The 27,210-nt window shown below is 43.2% G+C and overlaps 2 protein-coding genes across 13 annotated transcripts in view; one reads left to right on the top strand and one right to left on the bottom strand.

The window, feature by feature from the left end:
* Positions 1–5,201, bottom strand: part of XPO1 (exportin 1) — a 36,867-nt gene extending 31,666 nt beyond the window's left edge. The window contains exons 1-3 of one of the 3 annotated variants that reach the window (XM_032103735.1): positions 5,068–5,201; positions 4,483–4,538; positions 708–839 (exon numbers count right to left, since the gene is read on the bottom strand). In XM_032103735.1, coding sequence (XP_031959626.1) covers positions 708–833 — 126 coding nt within the window. In that variant the 5' untranslated portion in view covers positions 834–839; positions 4,483–4,538; positions 5,068–5,201. Of the gene's footprint in view, positions 1–707; positions 840–3,833; positions 3,854–4,482; positions 4,957–5,067 lie in introns of those variants that run through there. The other 2 variants (XM_032103734.1, XM_032103736.1) reach the window with 2 other exon arrangements.
* Positions 5,202–16,637: 11,436 nt separating this feature from the next.
* The window catches only part of LOC116441625, a 55,290-nt gene continuing 44,717 nt past the window's right edge, over positions 16,638–27,210 (top strand). For 4 of the 10 annotated variants that reach the window (XR_004239194.1, XR_004239193.1, XR_004239191.1 and 1 more), the window contains exons 1-3: positions 16,638–16,954; positions 21,497–21,579; positions 23,238–23,306. Coding sequence is in view for 2 of the 10 variants with exons in the window: in XM_032103732.1 (XP_031959623.1) it covers positions 23,285–23,306 (22 nt within the window). In the remaining 8 variants the exon portion in view is untranslated. The remainder of the gene's footprint in view (positions 16,955–21,496; positions 21,580–23,237; positions 23,307–27,210) is intronic. The other 6 variants (XR_004239192.1, XR_004239190.1, XR_004239188.1 and 3 more) reach the window with 5 other exon arrangements.

Raw genomic sequence — 27,210 nt, 5'->3', positions numbered from 1 at the left:
GAACTATGCCAACACCCTTTGTAGCAAAACTTGCTCTCAACATTTAAGTCTTGTTTCCAAAGAAGTTCAAGAAATAGATAAAAGCAATACAAGATTCACTTTCAAGGCAATATAAGCAAACACACAAATGCACAGTGCCTCCATTTCAACTTAATACTTCGCAATCTGCACTAAGTCCAAAGAGTGCAAGAAGAACCTGTGCAAACTGTTAACAGGAAATAAAAAAGACCAGACACAAGAAAGGAACAAACTCTTCTATTAAATATGCATGACATGCTCCTTTATAAATACAAACACAGCAATAACATCACTAAGATTTTTCTTTTAAATACAATTCTTCACTGAAGCGAACATTACATTTGTGGCTTCACAATCCTGTCCACGATAGCAAGTAACAGCTAGCTCAGACCTTCCTGAAGAACTAAGTCAGAAAAGGTGAGCTGCATGGTGTCCTTACCAAATCATATTTGCTAATAATTCTCAACAGCAGAAGGCAAGCTAGGAATGAACACAGGCCAAACAAACATTTCTCCAAGTGTCATTTCAATGTGAATTCACATTTCACGTGACTGCCAGTGATATTCCAGTCACCAGCTCAGTAAATTCACTAATACTACTAATTGTTATTGAAGTGAATTGAATTTGCTCAGCTGATTTGCTGTAAGATTAAACATGGTCAATAAATGTAGGTTCCAAATCCACCTTACCTGTGCACCTTCTCCATGGTACAAGCAGTTCACCACATTGTCCAAGAGATTGATATCCAGTTTCTGGTTAAAATCCAGCAGCTGACGAGCTGCATGGTCTGCTAACATTGTCATAATTGCTGGCATAGATTACTGCAAAATAAATTTTTAAAAACTGATCAATTAATAAGAAATTATTATCAGATGCAGCTGCAAAGCAAGTGCTTCAACTTAGCTCATTTGTCTTACTGAAACAAGATGCTTATGTTAGCAGTAGTAGATAACACTGAATACAACACTGCTTTGATTGTGGGGCACATACCAGGACAAACTTCTCTTATTCCCTCCTGAAAAATTCACACATTAACACCCCAGCTCAACTCTCAGGGTCTTCAACAGGTAGAACACATAATAGCAGTCTGACTAGAGAACAGGCTGTGTTACCAGCACCCTAGAGCTTATTCAAAAGCAGGTATCAACCCCCACCATCCCTAAACACTTCTGCTGGTGGAAAAGCCTTGTGTCACTACAACCAAAACCCATACTGGCAATGTCAGCCGAGTATCGAGTTCCCAAGGCCAACATGCACATTCAGAAGATTCAGTTCCAAAAGCTTTTAAACACTTGGGTATGGAGGTGAAATGTGATCTACACACAGAGCAAGAAATTAGCCAGAGGGCATTTTTCAAATAGTTGGGGAGAAAAAAGAAAACCACCTTACAAGTTAACCACATCCAAGTAAAAAATTACCACTGAAACTAAGCTGACTGAAGGCACTTTGAGAACTTGAAGCAAAGGGACTGTTAAATCAGCAGGTTACTCTGTGTTCCACGTGAGATCACTTCAAACTGAAACGGAATTCTACTGGAGGTTTCAGGTCCCCTAAACCCAGGAACACATGCATTAACTCTTTGTCCTAGATAGAGCAGCCTTGATATTATGCAAAGGGAGTCAGGTGGGGTGTGCACGTAAGATTCTTTACCAGCCAGAGACTGGTGCAAGATAAAGACATTCATGAAAAGCAGGAAAGCAAGCCACAAGCCACAGAATTTTTGATGGTAAAGTTAAACTCTACTTTTTCCACACCATCTTCCCCCACGTGTGAAACACCTAATCAAGTTTACTGCCCTCTTCTCACAGTCAATGGCAACTCTGACACATATTTCCACCCTGCCATCTACAGCACCTCTGTGCCACTCATCCTCCTTTTCAAACCCTGTAAACCTACAAATCTCACATAAAACTGCTCACTGAACAAACAGCCAGAAGCCTGGGCAAGTGCAAGATCAATCAAAAAGTTACACCAGAGTCATCTGCATACTCAGAAAGATACAACCTGAAACTCTTCCAGAAACACACCCCATAAAGTCAGATTTGCTCTTACTAAACTCCATGTATAAGTAAGAATTTGTTTTATGCTTTATGTGTTTAAGTCATGCTCAAAAGTAAGGAGCAAGACAAACCTGTGCCTCAACCCTAGTAATTACTAATTAAGTGAAAGTCTTGCAGTAGCATTCAGACAAGGAAAACCTTTTGTTCAGAAATGTGTATTTGCAAGTAGTGTCCAGTAATTTCTTTTACTTCAATATATAAAAATAGCTTAAAACCCGAATATTTTAATTGGATTTTCAAGTAGAAAACTCAATTATTATTACACTAACACAACCATTTTAAGGGCTTCATCTCAACATCCTATTAAGTCTTTTCACAACATGTACCTGCAAAACCAGGAGAAAATAAATATCAAGTAGAGAACAAAATATATTAAAATTAACAATCCCTGCCTATTCTTCCCTCCTTCGACTCCTAATGTTTTCAAAATTGCAATGTTAAGTTTGGAAGCAAGAAACACAACAGCAGGAAAGGCTGACTTCATTCTTCATTTCATTCTTTTGACTCAGGAGGAGGCTGAAAACGTCACCAGGCAGATGAGAGGCAGTGAGCAGCACCCCCAGAAGGAAACTGCACCCATGAAGAGGCTCAGAGCAGTCAATGCTCCCCTCAACCACTCGTGCTCCCAGGCACGCCCCTTTTTGTCCACATCTGGCCTCCATGGCTGAGCCGTGAGCCAGGAAAGCAATTTTCAAACTACAATAAATGTCGTGAACCAGTCGCTCCTCAGGTAGGGCCATTCATCTCAGACCTGAGCCTCTTTCGGTGGTTTTCAGGCCGCCCTGGGAGCGCCAAGGAGAAGCAGCGTGACCAAGAGAAGTTATTCACCACATGGAAGCAGAAAGGAAATGTTTTGAATGGGGCCCTTCACCACTCCCAGCATTATCTTCAAAATGACCTACCTACTTCGCCAGCCGAAACACAGAAATGGCGGCTTTGTGGCCACCACCACCTGCAACCAACTCGATCTCCCACTCCTAACACTGTACCCACATGAAGCTCATAATCTCTGATTTACGGTACTCCTACACTTTCCCTCCCCCATCATGCCTGAACTCCAGAACATGTTTAAGCCTCAGCTTCAAGAACCACCACTGATCAGTCCTTTAATAAATGGGCAAACAGAGACAAAAGACAAAAAGTTAAAAAAAAAAATAAAAAAAAAAAACCCAGAAATTCTGAACTACAACATAGCAAGAATATGACATCTACCGAAGGTCAAAAGAACTGCATTTACAGCACTGTTTACACAGTTATCCCAACTCTCGATGACCCTGGACCTTTAACACAACAGTTAGCTTGTTGTGGTAGACCCGATTCATTTTGGCATGTAGCACACACGAAGAACAGCAGGCATTTAATAGTAAGAAATGTTGAGCATTCACAATGAATCCTACAGCACCTTCAACCCAGATATTTAAAGCTCATTGGGGGCAGCAACTAAAAAAAAACAAACCCACCCTGGGAGAGTCACTGTGCCCCATTTCTAAGCACGCAATGCAAATGAATTGCCTCCCTCTTCCAAGGAATTAGCTGCATCACTTGTAAATCCCACCCAGGAGGGGTGAGTGGCTCTGAAACGCAGCGCACGACAAACGCGTTCGCATCACACTCCACAAACCAGCAATGGCAACGAAACCGCCCCTTCCCTTCGCTCCTTCACACACACGTGAAGGAGAAGGACGAGACGGATTAAGTAACATCTGCCCGACACCTCGGAGCGTTCATTTTCGGCTGGAAATAACTCACACCCACCCAGCACGGCGGCCCTTCCCCGGCTCCTGCCGCAGCGCCCCGGCGGGCGGGCAGCGCCCTGGCTTCCGGGCAGCCGCTCCGGCTCCCGGCTGGGGCCGGCAGGGCCCCGGTTCCCGGCGGGGAACGGGCCCGGGCGGTGGGTCGGGCGGGCCGGGGCCCTGCGGAGCGCGGCGGCCCCGCAGCCCGCCCCTCCCTCCTCCTCCTCCTCCTCCTCCTCCCCTGGGCTCCAGCCCTGCGCTCTATACAGGGCTCCCCACGTGATCCAGGCGGACGTTTCAATACTGCTGCACAGACACACACACACACAAAAAAATATTTCTGGAAACTTCCACTCCTAATAATTTACAGATTATGTCGCCGGGTTTGCCCGCACCCGATCCCAGCCTGCCCGGCCCCCTCCTAACGAAGAGCATCCCCCGCAGCATCCGTGGCTGCGCTCGGCCAGGCCGGGGATGCTCGTACCCCAAACCCCATCCAAGTGCACCCCCGCCCCTCAGGGCTTCTCCACGGGGTCCATCACATCTCTCCTAGCACAGGCCAGGCTCTGTGCCCCCCTGCACGGACACATCCCCCCCTTCTGCCCCCCAAAATCCCCCCCTCTGCCCCCCTCCCCGTTGCCCATCGCGACCCCCCCGCAACCCTCGCTTACCTACGGGTTTCTCACAGCCTCTTCCTTCAGAAAGTAGGGGCGGGCAAGCCAAGTTTCTAACCACCACACGCCACGAGAAAAAAAAAAAAAAAGAAAATAAAAAAAGACCACCAAAAATAACCCCCTCCCAAAAAGAAAAAAAAAAAAAACAAACGGAAGGAGGAAAAAAAAAAACCACCACAGAAGGAGGGAAAAAACCACCACGGCAGGAGGTGGGGGGGAAGGCGAGCGCTCCCTCCTCGGTGGTGGGTCGGGGTTAGTGGCGCCACTCCTCCCCTCGCAGCGTGCCCGGCCTGGCTGCACCAGGCGCCCGAAGCGGCCCCAGGGGCTCCGCTCTCGGCTCCGCGCCTTCCCCTCAGCCGGGAAAGCGGCCGGCGCGGCGCTCCGGCCTCGCTAGTGCGGGGGGATCTACCCGGCTGCGCCTCCCGCGCCGCCCAGGCCCGGCCCCGCCGGCTCTCGCTGCCCCTGCGGCTGCCGCCCTCCCCGCCCGGCGCTCAGTTCGCCCCCATTCCCGCCGCCCCCCCCCGCGGCTCGCACTAAACTTCGCCCCCTCAGCTGCGGGTCCCCTACGAGCAGGTCACACACGCGGCAGCGGCAGCGGGGACTGAGCGCGGCGCGTCTCCCCCCTCCTAATGCCACAGGCTCGGAACCGGCTCAAACCGGTTCAGACTGGGAGATTCCATCTCGGTTTAGTTTTCAGCCCATGGCGCCGCGGAGCGTTTGGAAACCTCGGGGGCCCCGCCCATCCGCCGCTCCCATTGGCCCCGAGGTGTGCCGCCGCGAAGGCGGCCGCCACGTTGATTGGCTGAACGGGCTGTCAATCCGCTGAGCGCCTCCGATGGGCGGGGGGAGCGAGCGGCGGCGGGGGGGGTGAGCAGAGGGGACCCGCCCCCTCTTCAGCAGCGCTTTGCGCGCTGAGGGGGGGGGGCGCCGCTTTTCGATAGGCCGAGACGAGCTGTCACTCAAAGCGGCCCCGCCCCCGAGTTCGCAAAGCGCGGGCGCCGGCCTCGTCGCGCTCTCATTGGCCGGCGACGGTGGCGGCGTGACGCGCGCGCCTGAGCGCGGCTTTCGGGGCTGCGGCGGGAGGGGGCGGGAAAGGTGCGGCCGTTGGGCGCCCCCGGGCGCGTGCCTGAGGGGCAATGGCGGGAGCGGGGCGGGCGGTGCGTGAGGGGACGGGGCTCGGGGGGCTGGTCCGTGTGAGGAGAGGGCGGCCGGGGGGGCTCTTCTCAGTGAGTTGAAAGGGGTTGGGGGCCTCTCCGCAGTGAAGTGAAGGGAGTCGGGGGGCTTTCCTTAGCGAGCTAAAGGGGTTTGAGTGAAGGGGTTCGCGGGGCTCTGCTCAATGAGGTGAAGGGATAGATCCACGGGCCTGGCCCGTGAGGGGAGGATGTTAGTGGAATTGGCCCGTGAAGGGAAGGGATTTGAAGAAAAGGGTTCGGGTCTCTGGTCCGTCAGGGGAAGGGGTTCGGGCACCATCCCGTTCGTGCTGAGGCGCTGTTTCTGGGGGAGTGCAGCGGGGAGATGGGGGCACCCTGTGTGAAGGGGCTCTATGGCAATGGCGAGCATTACCCCACCCGGTCTCTGTCTCTGAGAGGGAGTGGAGTAGAATATCTCGCCGTAGAGTGGGCCCTGTGAGTAGGAGGGGCCAGCCCTGGGTGGGTGCTAGCCGTCCCTTACCCTGGCAGCCCTGTGCTCTCCACCAAAGCCCGTGCAGATCGCAAGTGAGGTGTGTCCCCTCTACGATGCCTCTGTCCATGAGGTGTCCAGCTTGCAGCTGCCCTCCAAAGTGCGCTTCAGGCAAGGCTGGCTTTAGATTTATCTAAGTCTCGAGCTGTGTGAGGTGTATTAGATGGCCAGACGGGAACAGGGCTTTTCAGTGGCGACGCAAACTCAGCAGGCTATGGTTGCATACCTCATCACTGCCTGAAGGAGCAGAGAACGTGCTTGCCAACTTTGATGTGGAAAAGCTCCTATCAGTGGATGTACTCTGTACCTACATATGCATTTCTTCAGAGTCTTAACGTCCTTATTTGAAAAAGGCAACTTATGACTCACTTCTATGAGGAGGCTACTTTTATGAAGTACTTCAATAGCCTTCCAGGAACAAACTTTCTTTCTCATCACTTAAATTGAAGCAGTTACTTTGTTTTTGGGATGGCGTTACACTGGTCAGTGAAACTTGTTATAGAAGGGATACTTTTGATTTGTGTAATGCCCTCCGGGTGGTTTCCAAAGGAAACTTTCTCTATAGCTTTGTTGAGGTGGCGTTCACCTGTGCTGTGGCTGGGAGTGCGGGAGAGATGCTTAAGCACTTTTGCACAGTTTTAAAAGGGAAAAAAAAATAGTGTGGTGTGTGGGCTACTCCAGAGTAGTGGAGGTCATGGCTAAATTACCACTGCTGTGAAGTTTGTGTCTAGCAGGCAGGTACTGTGCTGTTGCTAGTAAGTCGTAAGAAGGACGCTTAGCTATGTTTTTGAAGCCTTTGTTGGCTTTCTAACTTTACAGATAATGTGTGCTCAGCCATCTGGCTGCTGGATGGGGCTCAAAACCTGTATTTTTTCCACATGATTTTTTTGATCCATACCTTCTGTGTAATGCAACAGTTTAAAGTTAAGGCATCTGTCAACGCCAAAAGATTGCCAGTACAATGAAAACCATAACCTACTTGAATAAATAAATACAATTACACGTATTTACACTGTTCTGATTGCCTGACCAATTGTAGAAGTGCTGTGGCGATTCCAGTTCCTCAGTCTTCATTTTGTGGGTGTGATTTATGTGGTTTCTTCACTTTCTTTCTGGGACAACTGGGGAAATGTTGTGTTCAAATACACATTTGTGTTTTGGGCAGAATCTCAGAGGATGCAAGACCATGTAGTGCCAACTCAGATCCTGGGTGATGTAATACTGGCTTAATGTGATGTATTACTGCACTTAATTCCTCAGTTAAGTTTCTTGGAAAAAATTCTGCTGCATTTAAGACTTGAAGAGCTGGAATGTGAATGGTGTCTTTTATTTTTTATCATGCCTAAAAGGAACTGCATCCTGTTAACATCTGTGTCAGGGTGGTAACAGTGCTTTGTTTAATTCAGCTTGTTTGTCTTGCTCTCTTGGGTTGGCTTTTGCAGAGTGACTGTAATTGAAGATAGCACTGGAGCTGCTGGGATTGAATTTGAAAGTGATTCCAGTAGAGTGGTCAGGCATAGCAAGCTGTTGGTGGGTTAAGAGCAGGGCTGTAACTCTAGCACATAGAATAAACAGTTCCTATGTGTGTGTTGATGTTCTAGCTAGCTCTGGTGTTCAAAACAAACTGATGTAAGAGACCAGAAAGTCAGATGCTTTTAACTCCTTCTGCTTGTGGTGAAGACTTGCTTCTATTTTCTTTTTGTGTGTGTAAGAGACAAATGTTTTAATCCTTAAATCAGTTTGTTACATGAATGTTAACTATTTTGGGAGTAGATACAGCCTCACAATTACATCAGGTGTTGGTAATGCCCCAGATTGCAATGTGGTTTTAATAAATTGCAGGAGTAACAAACACAGCAGGGGTTGGCTCTGCCAGTTTGTTTACTAAATCCTGTGCCTGAGTAGGGGAGAGTTCCTGCCTCATCACTATCACTGCCTCTGTTATCTCAAATAACACATTAATTTTTTTTAGAAATAGCCTCCCTGTCTTCCTGCAAGCTGTGGTCTGGGAAAACTGATCACTTCCCATCTCCCTTCTGTAAGGAGCCAGGTGAAAGTTGGTTCAGAAACTCAGGGCAGTCAGTAAAAAGCAGCTGTTTTAGCAGGATGGGTGTATCTGATTGCAACTTTTCTCCCACACATGCTATCAGGAGTTGTTGTAAGCTTGTGCTTGCTGTTTTGTTGCCACTGTTCCCTGTCTGTTGGCTCCTTTATTAGATGTTCAGTCTGGTATTTCAGCCTTGTTGGAATCAATAGAAAAATTTGCTTGGGTTTCAGGTCAGCAGTGTGGCCTGGTAGTAATAAAAGCTAACTGCACGCTAGGCTGGATCAAAAGGAACATAACCAGGACATCAAGTGAAGTGATTCTTTCTCTCTGCTGGTCTCTCAGCAGCTGCATCTGGCACACCATGGCTGGGTTTTCGTCCATCACTACAAGAAAGAGATGGAAAACCCTGTACAAGTCCAACAGAGCCCATCTCCAAGGTGGAGAAGGGACTGGGGGAACTGGGCTTCTTCATCCTGGAAAAAAAAATGGGTGAGGGAAGACCCAGCAGCACAAACTAAAGTGGGGAGTGGGAACTCTATGGGCAGAATTAAATGACTAAGCTTTTGTTGTCTGTTTGTTCTTCACAAGGGCCCTACAATTTGTGGGAGTTTATACATTTTGAATGCTTGTCTAATCCCTGCACATGCTCTTCAGGGGTGATGGGGTGGGCCACCAAGGTCTGAGAGTGCCACAAAATAAAGGTTATATGGATGGGCAAGCAGTGCTTGCTAGCTTTCACCCTGAAGTTAGAGAGCTCTTCCTTTTACCTTTTATGCAGGAATTTTTACTCTTTAAAGCTTTTTTTGTTTGTTTTTGGACACCCTTCCTGTAAATTTACTTTAGCAGATCATCTCCTTTAGCTGTGGTCGATTTGGTTTTTCAGAACCAGTATGATTTTCTTGGGTGGTGTGCCAGCATTAGGGATTGTGCACCCAGGAAAGCTGGGCTTCTGATAGCAGGAGGAGGCATACAAATAAGAGAAAAATATCAAGTTGGTGTCATAATTTCTTGACTGGTGAAGTAGGACTTGTAAATGGAAAGACCAGGGAAGGGAGAAAAATAGGGCTGGGGAAAAAAGGCAAAGAGAAGGCAGGTGTTGAGTGAGGCTGAAGTGAAAGGAATGAGGCATTCAGAGGAAATTGCCAGCTGTAAATTTTCAAGGATGTCTGGGCAACACACAACTAAAACAATCTGTTAATGTCATGAATGTCATTGTAAACAGCTCCAGCCTCCACCTCATCTTTCAGGAAAGGCCCTTTCCCCATCCATGCCTTTGTGGGGGGTGTGTCCTGACTGCAGAGTTTTCACTTTACCATGCTGTGTCCATTGCCAAAGATTTCTTCTCAAAGCAGAGAAAGATGCCTTGTAGTTTCCACTTTCTCCTGCAGCTGTCCCACTTAGTTCTGGGATTATTGACATGATAGGACCAGGAAATATGTTTGGCTAATGAAAGGAATGCAGAGAATTTGTTCTGTCCTTCCACTCTTGCTTCATGTCATTCTAGAAATGGCAGAACTAATCCTGCCTGAGCATCCCTCTTCTCATTGAGCATCTGCTGCCATTCTTAATTGATTTATTTTCTTTGGGAGAGCTTCTAATGTACTTCTTTTTTTCTTTAATTACTTTTGTTTGATTCCACTTTTACTGTGCCTTTGGCCAAACAAATTTTGCATTTATTTGCATTTATTCTTATGTGGAAGAAAGCAACTGGTCTGTTTTGATGAATGTCCCAGATCAATGATTGCAAGGAGGCTGGATGTAAGAAGAATAATAACAGCGTTTGCAGATGATCTTAAGTCAGGTGTTACAAACACAAGTAGGAATAAATAATACAACAATCTAAAAATCTTGGAAACAGGAAATTGAATGTAACTGAGTGGAGAGGAGAAATAAAAACTGATGTGTCCTTGGGAAGGAAAAAATGAGAAGTTCTGTCCAAGGGAAAACTTGGAAAATAGAGCTCAGGGAGAAAGTGGAGAGCAAATTAGTTATTCCTTTGCTGGTGACAAGGCAATGGAAAGGACAACATAATTAGGGAGTATCTGTGAGCATTTCTTGGAACAGCAGCAGGGCAGTGGCCTAAAGTAATTTTAGAGCACTCAAAGAATATTTTAACTAAAGCCGGGTATCTCATTATCAGTGTGTTGTAAATAGATGGGCACAATTTCAGAGATGATTGGTAATTAACACTTGAGAGAGTAAAGGTTTGAAATGTGTAAAACATGGTAGGAAATGTTAGGAAATGAAATATCTGAGGAAAAACTGGATAGGGGTCTATTCATCAATAAACTTCCTAAAGTGATGAACTGTAAACACAGTTTATGACTATTTTGAGATAATTAAAATAGCTCTCAATAAGGATTAGGCATTAAACTTCAGACTGTAGAGTAACTTTTCACATTATGTACCAATCCATAAAAAACAGATTATAAGAAGGAAGTGAAAAAAACCACTGGGAGAAAACACTGTATATTGCAAGGAACAAATTCTCCATCTGCAGTCTTTTAAAGATGTCATCTTTTTGGTGTCTCACTGATAACTGAATTCTTCTGTTAGCCAAATCTTGCTTTCCACATTCATGTGAATTGTGCTGATGCTGAGATGAGGTCAGAAGACAAAGGTAAGAAATTTCCCCCTTCCTCTAGTAAAGTTCAAATAAGTGAGTTTACAAAATTTTTACTGAGAAAACTCTTTAACATGGGACTCTGCATGTAAACAAGTGAGCACAGTGAGCTATCAATACTGCTTTTGCATTGTATACCTATAAAGTAATACTCCTAACTTAAGAGAAGTCAGCTGTTCTTCAATAACTGTTTAACTGTAATAAACTCAGCACAAATTCTGTCAGGCTCAGCTTTAGGAACAATTCTCGAATCTGCAGCTGTGAACCATCTTCTGTGATGCTGTGACTGTCAGAAAGATGGTGTGAAGTTTGCTGAGCTGTTCTGCTGACGCAGGCACTACCGTAAAGCCATGTTAATAAAACCTTGCAAGGAGGCAAACCCCAAGTTGTCACCCTTCTGTTAAACCAGATCTGATCATCTCTGAAACATTCACCGGTTCTGAAAGTGTTGGGGGTTTTGTTTGTTGGTTTTGCTATTTTGTTGGTTTGTTTGTTTTTTACTTACCTGCTTTGGATGTAATAACTTTGCTTTATTTTTTTGGTCTAACAAACTTTTAAAGGACCTTAAGGGCTTTTTTAAGGAAAGGTAGGCAGTAGGATTTGTGTTCCAAAACAGCAATCAAACTGTAAAGGTTGAGGAATCTGAGATAAAATATTCCGTAGTGTCAGTGCTCTAAATGCCATTGGCAGAGACTATTGATTCTCCCCAATAAACTTTACACGGTGTTAAATCTAACAATTGTCTCTGGGCAATTGTCTGTTACTTAGGTCCACTTTGTATTTGAAATGGAACTGCTAACTTCATTGTGGTAATGTCTTTATTTGGAGCATTACTCGATCTTTTAGCTTTTGAGGCAACAATCTTTTCTCTCTAACAAGTAAAATAACTCCAGATGGCAATTGAGGAATAGATCCACCAAAGATCAATGTTTTGTCTTCAGTACGTTCTTAATATTTACAAGATTGGTGAAGCCCTGTCCTCTCTATGATTTAGTGGGCATGTGATAACTTTCAGTCATTATTCTGATTTAACCTGAGAAAACTCTAGTTTATATCCAGGGGTAACAGTAATGCCCCTTCTGGAGTAACAGCCAGTCTCTTGCATCCTTCTGTACCTGGAATTGTGGATCACAGGATATGAATCCAGGGTATTAATGTGAGTGTGGTAGATGTCACTTCCATGATAATTGGTGGCTTTAGTGGCTGCCAAATTTGTAAACATATCAGGATAAAATACAGGTTATAGCTCCAAGTGAGACTGTTTTATAACTGATTTATCTCAGTCCAGTCTCAGCTTTATAACTGAGCCTAAGTTCCAAACTGTCCCTCAGCATTTCCAGGTGTTTTTATTGCATTGCCTTTACCTTCCATGTTGTTGCACGTACAACTTGGCTATCCTTTCCTTTCTATAGTGAATAGCCTTGAGATTAAAATGTATTCCCCAAGTGATGAACATAGGGCTATCATTCCAAAACAAGCTCCTTTAGCTTGCTCATTTTGGAAATCGGCAACACCTTTTTCTTTGGAAAAAGAAAGCGGTAGAAGGATGGAAGGAGTAGAAACTAAATCACTATTTAGGTCTTTCTTGGAGAGGTGATACTAAGAAACAATTTGGAGGAAGCTGCAGCTTTCAGTTTTGGGCAAATAACAGTGTGCTGAAGGAAAAGATCTCACATCCTTCCCAAGGTTTTGAAGATGAGCTTGTAGCTTTTTGAATGTATGTAATATGTACACAATCATCATCCAATTCATTAGGCTTCTTGGTTATTATTTTTCTCATATTTTCACAGTAAACTCCTTGATTTTAGGTATGGGGGTTTTTTGTTTGAGCTTTTTGTGTCTTTTCACTCATTTCTCTATTTCAGTCCATAAATTATTGTTCACCCTTTGGCAAGCTGTATTTTTAAAATGCTGCTCTCTTCTGTCATACCTGTGGCTAAACTTAGTCTTTGATCACGTTCCTTTGTGGCTGGTCTTTTCCACTGTGAAGGGAAAATTAGAACTTAAAAAAAAAAAAGTATTTCTATCCTTAGAATCCTTTTTCCCCTGTGAGCATCCCTTGGAGAATTTTATTTTAAGGGAGCATCCCTGCAAGCTCTGTGTTCAGGTAGCAATATGCAATTTTGTAGCCAGGGTAGAATGAGAAATTGGCATCACAGACTGAAAATGACAGGGCTGCCAAAGAAGCTGCCACACATTCCTCATGTGACAGAGGTCACTGCGCTTCCGAGGGGGCTATCAGCGACACCTTCCATGGCAAAAGCCAGCTTCACTTCCCCCTGTAGTGAAGGATTAGGTCAAAATACCTCCAGTTACTTCCCAAAATGTGAAAGATGCTGGTATAGGTGATCAATTTGTCTGTGTGGATGGACAGGCCTTTTGTCATTCCCTCTTTCCTTCTAGGACTGCAGAAAAGATGCTGGACGTGTTTTCTTGCTGGGGAATTAGACCTCAACGATTTGGGAAATGCAGGTCTTGAGAGCTGCCTGCACAAAGAAAATGGGTAATTAGAAGCATGTGTTGTGCTGTGAGTTCCAGGGAGCTGTCTGGGCCAGAGTGAAAGGCTGGATTAGCACAGTGTGACAGCACTGTACAGATGCAAACCTGGGGTGCCTTTAACCACTCTAACCTCATTGCAAACTTAGTTGAAAACAGGGGGTTTTTATTGATAGGGTCTCCAGTTTGATGATTTTTCCCCTGGCAGGATCTTAGATGAAGATTTATATTTACATATGATTTTTTTTTTACCAGACTGTTGCCCAAACTATTTCTGAAAACTGACTTTTTATAAAGTAAAACTAAACTATTGCCATTTGACTCCAGCTGAAGGCAAGAAATATGGTATGATTTAGTCAAGTGTCACCTAACAGCAAATTAGCCTTAAACCCAAATTAATATATCCTGGATTGTGGATGGAAAAGGATTTTGGGTTAGTTTCAAGATGCCTGTCAGATACAACTCACAAAGGTGGAAAAAGTTTCTAGGACAATGGACATGAAATAAAATTGCACTTTTCATCTGCCAAGTCCTTCATTCTTGCTCTGTTTAAAACTGATATTGTGGGGAGTTAGCAAAATACTTTGTGATGAGTTTCAGCCAAACGAGCTTGTGGCTATGGCCAAGTAATGGAGAACTTTTATACTGATTTTTTTTTTTTTTTGGTAAAGGGGTTCTCTGAGTTTGATGAAATACCCTATAAAATCTGTAGCTAAAAATAGAGAAGCCACCTCCTCTTACAGCAGAGATGTTTTGTGCTTAATGCTTTCCCTCATGAAAATAATCAGCATGTAATGCTAGTATTTTTAGTACTAGATTTTTATACAGAGGGGAGAAAGGCATTCTGCTTGTGATACTCTAAAGATCACTCTTGTATGATCAATAATCCATTAGCAGGAATCTCTGTTCCATTTAACACCACTAACAAGTTTTTCAATCCCTTCCAAGTGTAAAGCAGGACAGAGAAGTAATCTGGAAGGTTGAGCTGTGGAGGAAGTCAAAATAGCACCAAAAATAGTTTAATATAAAGGTACTTAGCAGAAACCACATCTAAAGCGCCTTATTTTTAATACAAAATGTCTTGTAAGCCTGCCTGTGCCTGCTGTCCAGCTGAGAGGCACAGTGAGGGCACTTCTTCAGTAAAGAGGGGAGTATCATGGCCATGAATCTCTGCTTTACAGAGGTTTATTACACCTCACTCCTCAGAAGTATGAAATGTATCCAGCCTGGAGGAGCAAATAATGGCAAAGGATGACACAAGTACTTCAGAGTTTTTAGCTGTGACTGGCAGGATGTCCAGCCTTGATGATTTAATAGATAACTTGGTGGACTGGTGACCATGAGTTTCATCTAGTGTTGGTTTGGGATTATCACTTTACTATCATTTGGGACAGCAATTTAAGGTCAAATCCTATTTTTCCCTGCATGAAGAATTCTGCTATGTCCTTATGCACGGGAAGAAGTGTAGGAAAAGGAAATCTTCCTATGGATATTACTGTTTGGCGCAATCTAAAATATATCTAATGGCTTTTGGTTTTTTCTAGAGTGAGAAATCAAGTTTGAAAGCAAACCAACAATAGAGACATTCATGGTTTGCTTTTAAAAAGCCACGCATTGTCCTATCTTATTCAAAGCAGAATTTTTCTAATAACCAAGTTCTCGGAGTCTGTTTCCAAAGTTATGTAATAAAAACAATTGTCACATCTATTATGATAGTCTAGACTAGACACAAAAGGAGAACTCTGGGGCAAGCATGGAGATTTTCTCATGGAAACAGATAACGGGAAGATTAAAATCTATTCTTCAGCTCTTTTAAATAAGTAGTCTAATCTCTAACCTTTCAGAATAGTTCAGTTGTTTTCTTGGCTGGGGGGAATTGGCTGCAGTAGATTGTTCTAGAAGAAAATGTGCCATTGTCAGCCCTCCTCTGCTGAGTGGGTGATAAGGGCCTGTAAAAGCCCTGTGTTGTCTCCCAAGTAATCCAGAAGCAAGGTTTTTCCTCTCCTATATGGATCCTTGTGTATGTGAGATAGATTAATGGCTTGTCACAGGAACACAAACCAAGCTATCGAGTTTAGCTGGAATGAAATGGTTCTATTTTCTGAAATCCTGAATGGAACAGATTTTCCTAGTGGGAAACAAAGACATCTCCTCAGCTGACGCTGTGTTGCCTATAGTGGGAATCAGAGAACAACATTGCAAGAGGGGCCTGGATTTGTTTGCATCTTCCCATCCTGGTCCTACACTTCCCTCTGCCTCCTGCCCCCAGGTGGAGGGAGGTGCACGTAAGGCCAGGGCTGCCAAATCAGGAGAAGTTTCTATTGCAAACTCACCCTGCATAACAGCAGTAATTTATGAGCTGGGGCCCATTGCAGATACAAACCGGGTCTCAAGGGGGATGGGAATTTGTTCGTAAGTGCTGGTATTTGGGTCAGAAGCCTGATAGAAGGGGACAACACAACCCATCAAGTTTGGGAGGGGGAGCTGTGAAATGTTACAGCAGCGGGATCATCCCTTGTGGCTTCTGGTAATTAGATAAAATTTGCTGATTAATGAGGCCATAGTTTCGCATAGGCTTTAAGCCAGCACTGAAATCTCACCTGACAAAAGTGATTAGTTTTTACCTGGATATGGAGCACTGTGGCTGTAGAAAACATTTTTTCCAGTAGGGATGAGTATGGAACTAGGATTAAGTGGGAAGGGGGGTGCAGGACATGTATGTTCCTGGAATTTGGGAATACAATAAAAATGAGGGGAAAATAAGACAAATGTATTCTCTTGCTTTTGAAGCTTTTTATCTTCTCAGTCTTTCTCTTACTCAGATCTTTTGCTGTACCTTCCTTTTTAGGTTAGGTGAGGACATTCCCAAGCCAAAGGCCACCTGGTCAGGTAGTGATGTGATGTTTGCTCTCCCTCCTTCAAACTGAGCCAATTGTACGAAATACAAGCCAGTATGAACTCCCCTCAAAAATATACAGCTAAAAAGCCAAGTTACATTCAAATCCACATAAAGTCATTTCAGACGCACAGGGAAGTTTTAAATTAAAAATCTAAAATTATTAAATCAAAACCTTTGACTTCAAGGGATGTAATTTATTTTTTCTACAATGTATTGTCCAGAGTATTCTCCTTTGGGCAGCTTAAAACTTCATTAGTATATGTAAATAATTAGCAGCCTGGCCTGATGGCATGAAGATTAAACTAAAGGTACATATTGCTGGTCTATGGGATAGATACAGAACCAATACAAACAGTGTGCATGGAGTGCTATTTTTTGTGTAGTTACTACAACTGCAACACTGAGAAAGCCAATAGGAAATCATTTTTGGATATAGAATATAAAGTGTATCTCAAGGGATGTGAGAGAGACATGATGGGTTGAAAATGGAAATCTTAATACAGTAGAAACTGTGAAGGGGACAGTTCTGTACAGATTTAGTAATTTTCCCCAATTTTTTATCTTAAAAAATTATAATTTTTTAGTGACATTGATCTTTTTCTTTCAGTTCCACCAATCTTGTAGGTGGAGTGGAAGTTGGCACTTGGAATATTTCTTACTCTAGTAGGAGGAAAGAGCAGTGAGAGCAAGGGACGAGAGCTTAATTGTTACACTGCTGCCTAAGGTAAGGGTCGCAGAAAATTACTTTTCCTGTAGCTGAGCAGGGTTGGTGGCACTCACAGGTTCTGGGTGCAGCCCAGTGATCAGCAGAAATGTGATGACTGTGTCAGAAATGACACGAATGTGTGGTGAGGAGGCAAACTGGAGGTCAGGAATCCAGGGAGTCCACTCAAGTCAGGCACAGCAGGGGCAGGACTGAGCACAGACCTCAGGGAAGAACCAGGGAATTCAGCCTGAGGTGAAATGTGTCAGTGGCTCTTCAGGGCAGTGAGGGCCCATTGATGCACTCAGGATCCAAACAGACTCTGAACTTCTCGAGGTAGCTTTTATTAGCAGGATTGCTTTTTGTATAGGGGGGAAAAACCTACTTTGCACTTGGATTAAACTTCAGCCACTTTAATTTTCACCCCAGCAGAGCTCCCTGTTACAGACAGATGAAGCAGTGCCAAGTGCTCTCACTAAAAACACCTGAACAGCATATTCTTTGTAGAAAGCTTACCCTTCCTATTAATTGAGGTTAATTGTAGCTTTGCAATTGCTACCCACAAGAGGAAAAGAAGAGTGTTTCTACCTCTGAGCTATAATTTGTATTTATAAGTTTTTACCGTGATTGAAGGTACCACAAGTTTTAGGCCCTGGTAGTTGAAGGCACAGTGCACACACAGAGCCAAAGACTGATGACATCCTCCCCCAAAAATTTACCAAGTCAGAGAATAGAGGAAAGAAGTCTCACAGCATCCCCACAAAGTGAGAGTTCAGAAGTCTGTGGACTCTGGCTTGCTCATGCTTGCAGAAGAAGTATTTTTGACCTGAAACTGTGAAGTCAAGCATGTTTGCTACAAGACCGTTGCCACAACAGGTGAGATGGTAGCCTTGGAAGGCATCCAAAATCAATGTGTTTCAGGGAGAAGCTGGCAAGACTCCAAAGAAATAGGTTTTAGTCTACTTTTGGGGTGGTTGTTCCTCTGGAGGTTGTAGCCAGCATTTATCAATTGAATTATTTTGCATTTATTTTCATTGTTCTGAGACAATAAATTCTCAGTGGCAAGAGTTGCTCAAATACTGTAACTATGGCATTTATTTCCCTTCCTTGGCTGGAGAAAAGCCCTTTAGTTTGTAATCTCTCTTTGAATAGTAGTCTGTGACCCAGGGAAGCTAATTTCAGCAGCAATAAAGGCTGTGTCTTTTGTGCCTTCAGAAAATAAAATTTTGAGGACCTTGGAAAATTTTTGGAACTTGACCAATCTGCAAATTCAATATGCCTATTTCTGTCTCCCAGTGTTGGGAGAAGGAACCTCTGAAGTCTTCTCAGAGACCTAGAATATCTTTTATTTTTTTGCTAACCTCCCTTTGTAATGTAGTTCATATTTCCTCTGTTGATACAGAGAATTTTACTGAAGTTTTGGGAGGATAGTTGTTCCATTATTCGTACTGGAAGAAAACTGCCCACCAAATCTTCATGTATGGCATTTCTGTGTCCTGGAGGGGGCTGTTCAGCCAAGTTTGTAAGGAAATGCCCAATAACAAGGGTATTTTACTGCTGAGCTGAGATAAATCATCAGCTCCATCATCTTGTGGCTAAAACACGTGTGAATCTAGTAATTATTTTTGTCAGCCAGCCCTTTGTGCTTTCCATCTCAGCAATGCTCATTGTCAAATAGCAATTTCACTTGTTAATCCTCCTCCTATCTCCTGCTGAGGTTGTCTTGTTGGCCTGTTTCTGATCCAGCATGTTCCTTCTTCTTTAGACAATGGGATTTGAGTGTTGTTCAAACCTTTTCCCAATTTCCTTCTTGTGGGGTTAGAAAAACCCCAAAAAATTCTGGCTTATGGAGATTCACCGACTGCAAATCTGCCCTTAGATAACTACTGATGCAAAATTCCTACTTGCATTTTGAAGTAAGGGGTTAGGGATGTCGATGTTTTACAGTTCACTCCTCTGTCAGCAGTGTTAGGATCCTGGTCTGTGAAATTCCAAGTCTGTCCTGTGAATCTGGGCTTATAATCACAGTGCAAACCTAGCTAAGGCATTCCCATACTCTAAGTGCTTTCAGGTTATCCATGCTCCAATCCATTTCTGTTTTTATATGGACATCTTCATGAGATACAAAGATACTCTTGGTGCAGCCATCAGAGAAGTGTCCGCTGCTACCACTTCCCTTGACTCCTAAAGATACCCAGTTTGTCTGGTTTAGTTTGTGCTCTACTTTCTATCCCCATCAGGAAATCACCACTGACAGGATGCCTGGTTAGGAGCAAAACCTCAGTCCTGTGTGACCCTTGTGCTGCCTTGGAGAGGAGCAGTGACAGTTTGCTGAGTCTGGAAACACATTTCTCTTATCTCCACGGCAAGTACAGGGACTGTTGCCTGCTTCCACCGTGGAGGACTATCAGTACTGTTCCATGTTGGTTACAGACATGACTAATCCCTCTTACTACTTCTTCCTCCCCCCCGCCCCAGAACTGCCAACTAAGCTTTTTCTATTATCATTCTCTAATATGTTTAAATCAAATGGAGGCGGGTTACTATAAACAGCCCTTCTAGCAGGTGTACTCAGTGCAGCTCATTTCAGCAGAAAAGCGTTGCAGAGAAATTGTGAGTCAGGTGGAGAGGCAGCATAGAGCTCCTGTCAGGAGGGAATTCACATGTCCTGGAGACAGACAGATATTTGCCTTGGCTTCCTGTTCACTTTATCACTGACTCCCTCCTCAGCCCTTTGTGGGATGATCATAACTGTGAAGGCTGCTGTCATTGCCTTCCTCAGCAAACCAGCCCTTCAGAGCGGGAGCAATTCCATTCCGTGAGTCTGTACCTCCTCCATGGTGAGTTTTAAGATGATATGCAGTGAGAAGGGGACAAGGAGGTAAAAAGCTTTGTGTACAAAGGATATAACTGGTATTTGACACCCCCAAGTTCTCTAGGGTCTCACTTCTCTAGCAGCAAACGTGGTCAACAATCACAAGCGACATTTTTCCACTTGTCACTCCCAGACAGAATTACAGACTGGTTTGGGATGGAAGGGGCTTTAAAGCCCATCTAGTTCCAACCCTCTGCTCTGGGCAGGGGCACCTTTCCCTAGATACCCTTGTGCATATCTGAACTGCTCAGGAATTAAGGCAAACAGCCCAGCTGTCCATACCAGCAATAAAACTGGGGTATTTATCTCAGAAAATGTTGTCACAACATTGATTTGGGAACATGACACTAAATTTCGTTAAGTCATTAGCTGTGCTAACTTGGTTTCTTTACAGTGGTGGGCATATCTTTTATTTCTGGGTTCATCTGTAAAATTGTTACCATCCAAATATTGTCTAGGCAAATGTCCCAGACTAAATTGTCCCACATTTAATCAGCTGGGCCTCACGCCTAATCTGGTATGAGCAGGGTTTGGCGTGGAACAGTTCTTCCATTGCTGGCTGCATATTCCCTGTTCTCCCCTTGCATCACATCTGAGCATGTGGCACAGCCTGGGTTGGGTCAGCAGGGAACAAACCTGCCAAAACCAAATTTGCCTTTCAGATCAACCTGTTGATCTGATCTGCACAATCACTGGATGTCATGAGGGGTGGGAGAGAGAGAGACAAGCACTGCCTGGTGCTTTGCCTGCCTGGAGTTGTCCTGGACTGGAGGAAAAATTAAGATGTTCTTACTATGAGCGTTTTGGTCCAGGAGTTCTTGGCTTAATGCAGAAAAACATTGTTGCTTGTATATTCCAGCCCATTAGACCTGGCTGCTTCTTTGTTTTTCATAATTATTTGATAAATTACTTTCTATTAAAATAATTAAACCGTGAATCTTCACGTTATTTACAGTTTTTCTCATGTTATTAACCTATAATTTGACAAAGAGATATGAGCATAATTTACCATATGATTGCATAGCTTCTAATGTGTCCTCCTGCAGTGAATAGCAGCTATTAAGCTAAGTGGTTTGCCCTGTAAAATGACATGATGTCATAATATTTCTCTGAAAACACAAAATTAAGTATCATTAAATCCTATAATTAGGTAACTATAGGTTATATTTGCAACTTTAAAAATGGAGTCAGGCAGCCGGATTCTTCTTTCTGCAGCATTCCAGGAATTCTGTCAAAACTGCACAAGAGCAAGTGTTGTGCTTTACAGAACATCAGCTGCTTCCCCAGCCCTGTATTTCAGTGTAATTCCCTTTTTGTTCTCTTTCCAGGAACTGGGGTTTTCCAACATGTGTGGAACAGCAAAGCAACTGTTCCAGGAGTGTGTATATATCTTTTTAAATAATAAAAACTATTTTCGTGTCTATTTTTCTTGTTCTTTAGAAACCATGTGGATTTCATAGATGATAGTGTGTGATTGATTATAAACTATCCATTTTTTTACTTCAGACAAAAATTTAGGCCCCTTTTTTTCCTTGTCAGATTTTCTTAAAGTTTTTGGCAGGTTTGATTATGTGCTGTTTCTTTTACATCTTTATCTAGTTTAAAATAAATGGTTGCTTTTTTGGGTGAATTTAACCTGATTTGTATTACTTCTACCCTTCTAATTTTTTTTTTTTTTATTTTCTAAGGCTCACAATATTTTAGCGATTGCTGTAATTAATTGATGTCTGGTGTTTCTCCTCGTTATCTATATTCCCTTTTACCTGTGAAGGTATGTAATGTATCTGTATGTATATAGTATAATTCTTGTTCAGTGCTACATATATTTTAAGTTTTTTTAGAACAAACTATTAATTTAAAGATTATAAGGAGTGACTGCCCTTACGTTAGAGGGATGTATCACAGCACTATTTTGAAGGGTGAGTCTCTGCTTCTGAGGCACTGCAATAAATCTGGTGATGGATACAGTGAAATAAATGGTTTGTGCCATCTACTGGTGCCGGTGGGAGCTGCGGGTCGGCTCGGAGCCGGAGTTGTGACTGACTCAAGTGTGTGGTGTGGGAAAAGAAGGAAACTCGCTGTAAATAACTAGAATACTGCTTAATATTTTATGTCTCTAAGCGCTAACTAATGTTAAATTGAAAGTGCAAACTCATACATTAACCCTTTTCCCATCCCTGCCTTCCCAACCGCGCCCTGCAACTTTATCTCTATTCTTCCAGACTCTGAAAACTTTTTTTTACAGGAAGGTCAGTCATATTTTAACAGAATGGAACAATCCAAGCTGATGGTGTAGACTGTGCTGTGAACGTGAGCTTGGTTTGTCTAGACCTGTTACAGGGAGCCATCCCTTTCTATAATAATTCCTAATTACAATTTATGTCATGATCACTTTACATGAGTTTAACCTCCCCAAACACATTCTGCCTGATGGATTTTTCTCTGACATTTGTTCTCTTGTTAAGCCTGGAGTTATAAAGCTGCTGGGAGGGGAGACTCCAGCCTAACTCAGTTCAGGGTTGCATAAGGCCTTTTAGCTGAAACCTCTTTGTATCCTACAGCCTCATAATAGGCTATTGTATTTTCTGGGGTTTTTATAAGGCTCAGATGTCACACTCAATTCGTGGTTGTTTCAGTATCATCAGTGTTATCACTGGTGTGTTTAATACATTTGGTGTACATTCTGATTGTAAATATTATTTGTTCTTTCATTGCTGGTTTTTATTTATCTCTCAAGGGCATAAACAGCGGATCCACAAATGCTCCAGTGTCCCTCTGGTTAAGGTTGTTCTGTGCAGAGGGAGAAAATCCAAGAGATTATTTGTGGGGGAAAAATCCTTTTACACTTTTAGAAGGTTGTGTGCTTCAGTATTATGTTCAAGGGTCCAGAATCTTTACTTGCTTACACACTCAATAACTCATTCCCAGATGAAGTGTAGTCCACAGGAGAGACACCTGGCCTAGAAATGAGGACTCTCTGGGTCTGCTTCAAGTAAAACACAGTTTACCCTGTCCATAAGAGAGGTATTTACCTCATTTGCAAAGGGCTTTTATTTGTTGGTTAAAAATACTGTATAAGCAGCTAGTAGTGTATTTTTGTGCTGCTTTTGATACATACAGTTAGTGATCTAATTGTATATACTTTGAAAAGTTGGATGGGCAGGATATTAAAATTCTTTAATTTGGAATTATCTAAAAGCATATGCATGTATTAAAACATATTTCCTGGTACAGGTACAAAAATCAATACAGTAAATTAGTTTGATTTTAGATTGTACTTCAAAGTGTAAATATCAATTTAAGCAGAAATGGTATTGCTTTCAGAAAAGCATGGTTTTATCCAAGTGTGAAAAGTTGGATTAAATACAATGATATAGAAAATATTAAAATACTCAGCTTTTTAATATTTCATTTTTTCTTCTCTTGCAGGTAAATGCCCCAGAAAATCATCTTTGCTTTTTTTGTGACCCACTGTTATGCCTGCAAAAGCAAACTGCAGTAAGTGCACAGTTAACATGAATTTTCATGGGGGGGAAAATAGTTAATTATTGCAACAGTACAGCAACTATGATCAGAGCAGTGACTCATGCAAGTGAAGCATATAATTGTCCATGTAATTTGTTTGAAGTCAGCTGGGTTCCAGCATTCTTGTTCCTGTGTATAGCTCTTAATTTTTCTTTAGTTCTTTTCCCTTCAAAGTCTGCTGAAATTTGCTGCAAGGTTTTTTTTATATTATTGTTAGAAAGATATCAAGTTGTGTCTGACAGCCCAAGAGGGGCAAAACTGCTGCAGCTCCATGTCCCCAGCTCCTGTCAGGAGCAAGGCTGAAAATGTTTCCCATAGGATTCTGGCACATCTCACATTTTCATCGTTTAATCCAGAAGAAGCTCCTGATTTCTATATTCCTTCTTATGCCCTTTTTAATGACTGTTGTTACTACTCTTATGCTCTTTGTGATCTGTAAAAGGCTGTGAATTTGGGTTAGATTCACTCCAGTGGGAAGCATTGTGGACTGGAATTTAAATCTAACCTACTTTGTATTGCTGGAGGAAAAGAACACACTTTTACTCTGGGCAAAGTGGAAATGGCTGCTTAGGTTTGAAGCAAACTTTTACCTTCTTAAATATACTAAACACACTTGGTCTGCAACCTCTTGGAATCAGGAGAAATGCCTGTGGATAATCTAATATTTGCAGGTTTATACCAATTTTTTAGGAGATACTGCTGTATCCCAGTTGTTTAAAAAGCAGTAGTTTTTAACAAATTTATACAAAGGTGGTGTTGGCTTGAGTTTCACAGGGTGTGCAGCTCAATCCAATGCTGTGGATTTACAAATACCTACTGATTGCAAGAAGACACCCTTAACTTAATAGGAACCATTATTTACCTAGTTAGCAGTGAATTAATTTCTGGTGGGGAGTGCTTTTCACTAATAATTTTGGTTCTCCTAAATTCCAAATATATTTTCTGTTCCTCTCCATTTCAATCTTGCTGTCATGGATAGAACTGGCAACAGTCCCACACCCTTCCATATGCCACGTGTACATATATCTGTAAGGTTTTTATGCAAATCCCCTACTTTATATGGGCTTGTCCATGCAAAGCACAGTTGTCTTGCATTTGTTCCCAACACAGGTGAGTTGAATTTTGAGGCCATGTGGTAGTAAATATTTTTGTGACAGGAACTAGCAGGTTCTTTTTGATTCCAGCAGCAGGGCCCCAAGGTCTACCATTGCCATGAAAACACCTGCAGCAGGATTCGTGGCACACAGCAGGCTTTCATCCTGCTGAGAACAAGAAAAGAAGTAACAGCCACCAATTGCTGACCTGGATTAGTCAGCACACAGATTTTGTCTTCAGAGGGCATCATGATGGAGACAAGCTGAGATATGAAGGAGGATATGAAGAGCCAATTGGAATGACACTTAATACCTTCTATCATCTAGTCATGAGATTAAAAGATAAGGAAAATCTCCTTTGGGAGGACAGATGATTGGATAATACTGTTGTAAAAGTTAGTCGTAGAAATTACTACCAGTGAAGAAAATATGCCGTTAGAACAGAATCAGTAGTTCTGGGCATTATGGGAACCATTGGATTTGGTGATACAGAGTCCATTAATTATTGTGGATCACTAATAACTAGGAAAGTTGTTCTGGATGCAAGGGTTCCATCACAGACAAAACTCTGGGCTTTGGCAGGTGTTGTTCATCCTAAAAGAGCTCTGTTGGAGAGAAAAGATGGCAGAGCCTTGGATTGCAGGACGTTTCGTGCTGTTCAGTTCCCCCTGAGTAAAACATTCATGGCTGTAACTAAAATCAAATGGAATTAATCTCTCAGGGTTATGTTTTGTGTCTGAGAGCACAGTGAAGGCAACACACTGGTCATGGTAAGGCACTAAAGTTTAATCTGTTACTTTTCTACTGTCATTAAAACTAAGCAAAGGCTGAGTCCCTAGGGCCTAACAAGCTTGGGACAGCCTCCCCAAGCCTTGCATCAAACCCTCCTCTCTGTCTTGATGTCTTCTCTGTGATATTCTGCACATTAGGAGCAAACTCCTCCATCCCTGCACTGTGAAGCTTGCACTTTATTTTTTGCTGCCTTCTGTACTGACTGTACAGCCCTGCTTTTTTAGCACCAGCGCAGGAGTGATCCGAGCTCCTCCTTTGACCTCATATGGCTTCTGTTCCTGCTTACACAGCCAGGTCTTTCACATGCCTGCTATGGCACTGCCACTCCTTTCCATGTTCCCAGACAACAGGGAACAAACAGCTGGCATTGAAAGCCCAGCAAACTTCTCTCTGCTCCTACAGTTTATAACCTTACAGGAGCTCAGCACAGGGTCCAGCCCTTTGTGCTTCTGAGGACAGTTTGTTCTGTTGGAAGGTGAGAGAAGGAAAGGTGAAGGATCACAAAGGAGTGAATGTTTGTTCAAGGAAGACATCTGATTCTCTTGATCTGGACTTGAGAGCAAAGCCCTCTGCGTGGTACAAACAGTGCCAGGCAGGGGCTGGCTGCTGTCTCTGGGGGTCTGGAAGGACAGGGAGTAGGAGCTGGATTTCTCACATGTCAAAAGAGATGGTTTGGTGGTAGGAAGAACAGGAAAGGGAGAAGCATGTGTATCCTTCCTCTTCAAGTTGTCTTTAAAAAACCATGAGAAGTTATTAAAAAAAAGCTGTGTGGAGGTAAGACATTGCTACTCCTATCAGCAGGGCCTTTGTATTTAGGGCCCCAATTTGCAAAATCAGTTTCAGGTCCACATGTTAGGTCAGAGATTTGACGGAAAAGATGCCTGTTCCCAGTGTGCTCTGCTCATGACAAAGTAACAGCCACAGAGCCTGATTCTCCTTGCTTTGTAGTAAATTCAACACAAGCTTCACAAGAAACTGGATCAGGGTCTCATTTATTTGCAGCAGTAACTGTGTAGCAAACCACCTCACTCCCTGATTTCCTCTCCTGTTGGAATTCTTTCACTTACTGTCTCACCGGCTTCGCTCCTGGTTGTACCCTGGCTGTTGGAATATGCACAAGCACGGCCCAAAGCGAGGGGCTGCGTGCGCTGGGAAAGGTCAGGCCAGCCTGGGGCACAGCGAGGAGCCGGCTGGGCAGTGGAAAGTTACAGCCCTGAGCAGGGCCGCGAATCGCTGCTCCTGCAGGAACTGCCCCGCTCCTTGGGAAATGTGATACCTGCTCGGGAGAGTCCGTGTGGAAAAGGCTGAGTGCTCTTCTTCGAAGTGCTCCTCTCGTTTGAGGGGAGGAGAGAGTTTAGGGTGATCTATCACGTATCTTTAATAGAGGAAACTTGCTTTAATCCTCCTAATCTAAATCTGCTTTTTATAGTGCCAGAGACTGCAAATATTTGTGTTTTATCAGTGCTCCTTCACTGAAAACTATTGTGATCTCTGGCATTATAATTCTGCATGAAAATGATAGCAAGCATGACTCAGTATGAGAAGAGTGATGGACAAAAATAGAATGGGATTTGGTAAGAATTGACTTGTCTTTAGTCTTTCCCTGTGTATTGTATCAGAGCACATGTACACAGCTGGGCAATAATATTTGCTTGTAGCTGTTTGTGTTTCACAGGGATATGGAGTGGAAATCAGTGGTAAATCCCAGTGTAAAACTGTCTTTCATCCACAAGAAAGAGCTGTTTGTCCAAATTTCATTTGCTGGATGTAGTATGGACTTTATCTTTTTGCTTTTGGTAGGAACTCATTCAGTGATGTTTAATCTAATTTTACATTATGATCTAGTAACTGCTATAAAAAAGGTCTGGGTGAAGGTTCATGACAACAGTCCAGCTATTTGGCACAGTTTTTCTGTAAACAAATCAGTGAATTGTTTAACTAGTGTGAAGTAAGAATTCCCCAATGCCTTGTGAATGAATGTGCTGCAGTTA

Source organism: Corvus moneduloides, chromosome 3 (genome assembly GCF_009650955.1).
Source record: "Corvus moneduloides isolate bCorMon1 chromosome 3, bCorMon1.pri, whole genome shotgun sequence".
NCBI lineage: Eukaryota > Metazoa > Chordata > Aves > Passeriformes > Corvidae > Corvus > Corvus moneduloides.
The sequence above is the reverse complement of the archived record's forward strand: the minus strand, read 5'-3'. Positions and strand labels throughout refer to the sequence as shown.